The 7,489-nt window shown below is 32.8% G+C and overlaps 1 protein-coding gene across 1 annotated transcript; it reads right to left on the reverse strand.

The window, feature by feature from the left end:
* Window positions 1-685: 685 nt before the first annotated feature.
* On the reverse strand, window positions 686-1,804 carry LOC129980597 (uncharacterized). The gene has a single exon (XM_056090978.1). The coding sequence runs from the start codon at window positions 1,802-1,804 to the stop codon at window positions 686-688; it is 1,119 nt and encodes a 372-aa protein (XP_055946953.1).
* Between the last annotated feature and the right edge of the window lie 5,685 nt (window positions 1,805-7,489).

Below are 7,489 nucleotides of genomic sequence, written 5' to 3' on the forward strand. Positions count from 1 at the left end.
TCTAGTTTATTGCTCCGAAAAAAATATATACATATTTGTTTGAAAAATTAATCTGCATCTTTTTACCGTTCTGTAGGCGTTTCTAACAATCAAAATTGAAAAATAAATAAATAAAACGTCAAAATGAAGCATTATTTAAAATGGTGAGTGAGAGGCACCATCGGAGTACAAAGGGTTAGTAAACCGGTCATTTTAGTAACGCGTTTTTAAAGGAATTTACCTGCCAATTATTTATTTTAACTTTTTTTTTTATTTTAATAAATCAGTGAAAACGTATTTTATTTATTCATTCCCTATCCACTTTTAGCGACCGACTGGTTCTCCGAGATGATTTTCGCTAAAATTTTCAATTAAATATCTTATATTGCTTATTATTGATGGTATGGTATGGTATTGTGAGATTTAATGGCGCAAGAGCCAAACATGGCCATACTGCGCCAAACAAATGGTATTAATAAATGCCAAGTACAATTCAGTCATACAATTTAAAATTAAATTCTCGTGATAAAATGAAAGACATCTAGTAATGAATATTAGCAGTGGTTTTAAAATTGCAACTCACATCCCAGAAAGTAAATTTTTTCAAAAATGTTAAAAGATTAAAATACCAATTCGAAAGGTGCAACACTCATAGCATTAAAACAAGTACAATAAATTACAAAACCAAGTGAAAATAGAAAAAAAATCATTGTAATCTTTTGATCCGATGTTTCTTAAAGTATTTGTTATGAATGGGGGTACTGAAAGATTCACAGTGGATATTTTTAAGATCAACCCATTTAACTTGACAGTCTTGGGGACTTTGTTTAAACACAGTTTTATCAACTGTGGTGGAAACGATAGAAGATTCTGGAGCAGGTGGAGTTTCATCAATTGTTTCATTAGGGTTATATTCAATTGCATTATCTGATTCTATATCACTGTCGGTGTTACGATTGGATATATTTGTGGTCATGGTTTTATTATCTTTAGGCTTGGAGTTTTTCTTATATTTTTTCCTGTTAATAACGGTTTTGAAACTAGCTAAGTTTTGTGAAGTGTCAGCAACTTCACACTGTGGGATATCTTGAGTAGTGTCTTCCATAGGAATACTGGGTGAAAAGTCTTTTATAAATGATTCAGATTTGGGACAAATTTCAGAGGGTGCATAAGATGGTTGAAACGGATTATTATCAACATGTGTGATTATAGGCATTATCTGAGTGCCTATTGTTTCTAGCGTTTTCTTGGCAGCATTAGAATAGCTGGATCCATCAACAGGTCTACGAGCTTTCACCATTCGCTTTGCTTCTGGATATGAAATGCCTTTCTTCACTTTTTCAGCAATCACTTCTTTTTCCAATATCCACGATGGACAGGAGCGAGAAAAGGACGTGTGCGAACCTTTGCAATTGAAGCATTTTTCCGGTGCGTTACAGTCAGAGTTTTCATGGCCTGTTTCTGCACAACGGGCGCAAGTTAGAGATCCGCGGCAAGAAGCTTTGGAGTGACCAAAACGTTGGCACTTGAAACATCTCAAGGGATTCGGGATATAAGGCCGGACTGCCAATTTCATGTAACCAGCTTTAATGTATTCAGGTATTTTAGACGAATGAAATGTTAGTATCAAATGCTTGGTTTCAAGGAGTTGTCCATCTTTTCGTATTGTTATACGACGGACATGAGTAACCCCTTGACTTTCCAAATCCTTGGTTATTTGAGCAACTGGAGTATGAAAAAGTTCTCCGCAAGATATTACTCCTTTGGAAAAGTTTAAAGTCGAATGTGCACTGACGGTCACTGGAAAGGATGCAATGTTTGTCATTTTCATAATCTGGTGAGCTTGTTTTTGAGAGAGAACCTCAATGAGCAAATCCCCCGAACGTAATTTCCGAACAGTTGATACTGTTCCAAGATGTGCCGATATACTTTTCTCAACTAAAAAAGGTGAAACGGAATGAAACGTATCGTTGGTAGAAGATACTCTTTTCAAAATAAAAAACTTATCGAAATGTTTTGAACATGATAAATCGTTTTGCATTTGATGCCCACTGAAGGGAGCTTTGTTTTTTTTACCCATGCACAAAAGGTCATGAGGTTCGGGTCCCGACGGCACCGCCCACCACCGAGCCCTACAAGGGATGGCAGTTACCGGCTCTGAGCACCCCAGCCTCGGCACTTACCATGGTGCTAGTCCAGACTTATACGCTCAGAGCCACCTCCAGGAACGTTGACCACCCTTAACGCCAAGCCCCAGAGAATGGCCCTTTCGCTTGATCCCTAGCAAACTAACCAAATTGTTAGGTTACCAGCCGAATTGATGCACTGGGGACCACAGTGCACCACCCTTCTAATGGGTTGCCACGCACGGCCAACACGTGGGGTTTTTGGCTGTCCACGAGAAGCAAGAAGCAAACAGAGCGGCGACAGCTTCTCATAGAGAGCTCCCTCGCTTGCCGTCGAGGGACGGAAGGACCAAGCAAAAAGCAGAAGACGTAGAGGAGAGTAAGCATGAAGGGAGTATAGATCCCTGGGAACCTCGGGATTGGGACACCCGTACTCACCTAAAGAAGGTGAGCCCCTGAGGGGTGCTTATTATTGATAGCTTTCTCGGCAAAATATTTTTTTTAAAATTTCGAATTCGATAGACGAAATAAAAAAAATAAAAATTTAAAAAAGTCTTTCATCGTATGTATTCAATATGTGATGAATCTGCTTAATTTTTCGTCATCTCACCTAAAATATGAACTCTAATTTCAAAACTGGAAGGATTAAGCTTCATTTAATATAAAAACTTTGATAAAACAAAGCATTTTTACTTAAAATATAAGATAAGAAAGTTGAATCCCCCTGCATGAAACTTTTATATATACTACAGAATAGTTATCCTAATTTCTATAAGAATTTAGAGGAACTCTTATATAAATTGTGAATAAGAATTCCTTGAAAAAAGAAATAAAATTTTCTCTTAGAACATTTTATTCAATGAATATTTCTTTGATTCAGAAAAAAATTCTGTGCGTTAAAATAAGTTAATTGCTATTGAAAACATTTTTCATTACATACTTTTATATACCTGATCATATTATATTAAAAGGTATCAACTTCAAAAATAGACACATTAAAAAAAAAAATCGTCATTATTTACTTCCGAAGTTAAACGTTAATTGTAAGAACGCCAAATTTCTAATATATATTTAAAAGCATACTTTAAACAGAAATATATTTATTACGAAAAAATATAAGCCTTTATGCTTTCATAATCAACAGTGGAAAAAAAGCAAGGATGAAATGTTAGAGGTAGCAATAAATATGATTTGAATTCCACTTCAGTAATGAAATGTATAGTAATAAAATACGTTTAAAATAATTTTTTGAATTCTTTAGAAATAAGAATTAAAATTATTAAAATGGCAAAAAAATTGGAATAATTGAAAGGATAATGCTCTGAATTTTAAGATGATGTAAAAATAGATTTTGTGCTATAGCTGTTTAGAGAAAATGCCAAAATTTCGCTTAATTATTACTTAAAATTTCAAAACAATTGCTTCTAGATACACATTGTTCATCATACGAAACATACATGTGCCAAGTTGAGAAGCTCTGGATGAAACGGTTTGGCATATAAAACGCCAATGCACACACATAATAGAAGTTTGGATATTATTAGAAATTATGACAGCCTGACATGCACGTTTATGTATAATAATATTAAACAGATGTTTGATGTTTTTAACTATTATAATAACTAAGTGAATACATGAGGAAATAGATATGAACATAATCGATTATAATTTACAAAGTCAATATTATCTTAATATTTTATAATTCGTCAAAATTTGATTTTTACAGATTTTTCTGTTATAAAATTTGATGGAATTTTTTAATCAATCTACCAATTCACAACCCCCCCCCTCACCCAGCAGTTGTCTATTGAAAGTATCGAAAATATGCCTTACAGTATACGCTTTCAATTAAGTATACTTAAGTAAGCTAAGAAACTTGGAATTTAAAATAACTTACCGTGTCTCTTCATAAAAATTTCAAAAACTTGCTTGTTTATATTTATTATTCGCTTCAAAACATTCTTTCTTCACAAGAAGAATTATAAACAAATCTTTTCACTTCGTGTATGTTTGAATGACGTCACTGTTTTAAATCAGTCACTTCATTTCGTCTAGAAATTTAAAGTTCTTTCCTAATAACACATTATATTTAGGGATGACGAATATTTTAAGAGCGGTTATTACTTAATCAATATCAAAAAGTCACAAATACAAGTGATCAATACTTTTCAAAGAAGGGTGTAATTCAAATCCTTGATACGATCTCACTGGTGATATTTCGATTACAGGTTTTGGATCACGATAGAAAGTAACAATCGATACGATATCACTGAAATTTGCCGGAGCGGTGACTTTACTATAAAGTAACAATCGATACGATCTGTCCAATGGAAGCTCTCGAAAGAAATCTGTGATTGGATTGAAAAGTGAACGGACCTGTTATTGGAATTATCGTATCATATCATTGAATTGCATATCACTGAAATTTATCGGAGCGGTGATTTCACCGGAAAATGCGAGGCTTCACTGGAAAGGGCGAAGTCACCGCTCCACTTTACGGGAGTGACCGATATTCGTATTTGATGATGCATTATTCCATACAGATCATTTAATTGCTCATGACATGATTGACTTTGATTCCATGTATTCTGTTTACCGCTGGCGCCATCTATTGGTAGAATATAGGACTAAAGAAAACATTTTAAAGAAATGACATATATTTTTAACTCACCTTTTCCAGAAAATGGTTTACTCTAATAAATAAATTAAATAAATAGTTTTGAGAAAAAGAAATCAAATTTAAGAAGTAAGCTGAAACAGATAAATTAATTCAATCACACGTTACTTAAATTAGTAAATTAAGTATTCATTACAATTAATAAATTTTATATTTAATATTAAGTAATAATTTTTAATTAATAATATGATTGAAATAACAGATATTTGGAATGCATATTTAAAAATAACAATAGCAATATTATTTGTTATTCAAAAAATCGTGGATTATGCATCTCTAATTATATTGTATAATATTGTAAAATTTGAAAAAGCCGTATTGTACAATATTCTTTTATAATATTAAAACTCTGTAAAATGTAAGACTTTTGTTATATTGTTCAATACTAGATTTTAATATTATACAATATAATTTCTACAATATTAAAACTGTGTAAAATGTAAGACTTTTGTTATATTGTTCAATACTAGATTTTAATATTATACAATATAATTTCTACAATATTAAAACTGTGTAAAATGTAAACATTTGTTATATTGTTCAATATTGGAATTTAATATTATACAATATAGTTTCTCAATATTAAACAATGTCCTATATTGTACAATACAGTTTTTCTATATTATATAACATAATTTCCTAATAGTCAATGAGGTTTTTCCATATTATACAACATAGTTTCCCGATATTGTTCAATATAGTTCTCCTATGTTATACTATGTTGTACAATAATTAATGTAGTAGTTTTGAACGAACAATAATTATTGTTCGTTTCAAAATCCTGAGACTAGCACATTTCCATGATTGTACCTCGTAATTGGGTATACGCAGAAATATTCCTATTAACACAAAACGTCCAACAATCTTCACAGTAATCATCGGCATTCAGAATATCGAGCAACACCGTGGAGTAATTTGTACTAATAAAGATGAGCAAAACCGGGGAGTAATTTGTACTAATAAAGATGAGCAACACCGTGGAGTAATTTGTACTAATAAAGATGATCAGCACTGTGGAGTAATTTGTACTAATAAAGATGAGCAACACTGTGGAGTAATTTGTACTAATAAAGATGAGCAATTATTTCACATCCTAATTTGAATTCATCCTATTGACAAATGAAACCAGCTCATCATTTCTCTCGCCCCTTTTTAAAACAATAAACGCATCCTAACGCACGCGCAAAAGCGCGCAGGATTTTCGAATCCGAACAATAAATCGAAATCTATTTCATACTATTTATCCTAAAACAGAACTCAAATAACCTCTGAAAATTATCATTAGAGCAAATCTGTCATTTCGATTGGCAACTTCCTTCATATTATTATGGCCTTTAAATAGACTCAAACCAGAGTACAGAACAGATTAATTGAGAGGGTAATATAATTATTAAAATGATGATGACACCAACCTTTTTATCACCCTTTGCGTATAAGTTCCAATGAAGTGAACGATATTTTCTATTATTCATTTTAGTATCCAATGATTATCACTTTTCGATGATTCTACCTCGCTAAGGGGTGAGACATGGATGGATGACCCATTTCCTGTATTCTTCGTCAATCTTTGACCTTGGTTCTCCGTCCCATTAGATACTTTTTGTGCAGATTTTTTTGCTATATGTATGCGAGTGTCGTGTTATTTCTGACCTTACTATTTTACATTTACTCAAAATAGCGTATTGATTGCTTATATGGTTAGTTTAAATGGAAAAGAAGGTTATCAGGAGAGGCACGAATAATATTATATATATCATTTAAATTTAAATAATATCATTAAATGTGACCTAGATTATCGACCGTTATTTATCTCGAAATATTATCAAAAAATTTCAATAACAAGTAAAAAGAAAGAAGCATTTTAATATAAAAGTTATTACTTTCTAAAAAAAAAGTGAACTACCACATTTTAAGAACAGAAAATGTCTGTTTATTTATCATAATTTAATGTTTAGACCCCCTACAATAAATAAAAATTGCTTTAAAGTATTGTGAATTAGTGTCTTTCTCCAACAATATTATGCGTTCTCCGTGAATAATCCGAGTTCACCTTATTGTTAAGTGTAAGCATCTCCTTTCATATCTCCTCTCATCCATATTTTGACTAAATGAATGTATCCTGACGCATGCAAAAAAGTGCGGTAGATTTTAGAATTCGAGAACGAACAATACATCCTATTAAAATGCACAAAACATTCAGCCTATATAATTATATTTTGAAAAAAGTTGTTGTTTGTTATGGCACTTGCCACGGACAAGCCCGATATTACAAAGACAGCGATTTAAACCGGAGGGGGGGGCGTCTCTTGTTTTTATAGTAGCGCCAACTAGGGCCAAGAGTACGACTTTGCTACTCACGCATCACTCATTCGCTTGCGCAACCCCTTTTTACATCTCACAGATAGAACAACAGAAGAACAACCATGTCCAAACCGGGACGCCCAGATCACGATCACGGGGAAGACGCGCTATCCCTATGCCAGGACGCCGGCTTGAAAAAAATGAAATTGTTCAATCGACATTTCGTTTACTTTTCTTTTGTCTCAAGCTTCGCCTCTAATCTACGTCGCTGGCTCTTTGACATCCATTAACTGCATCCGTCTGGCATTCAGGGAATAATAGCTTTTATTGCTATATATTCCACGAAGTTTACACTCAAGATGTTAAGTAAATATGTCAATTCGTATTTTTTTTAACTGTCACTTAA

The sequence above is a fragment of the Argiope bruennichi genome, chromosome 8 (assembly GCF_947563725.1).
Source record: "Argiope bruennichi chromosome 8, qqArgBrue1.1, whole genome shotgun sequence".
Lineage (NCBI taxonomy): Eukaryota > Metazoa > Arthropoda > Arachnida > Araneae > Araneidae > Argiope > Argiope bruennichi.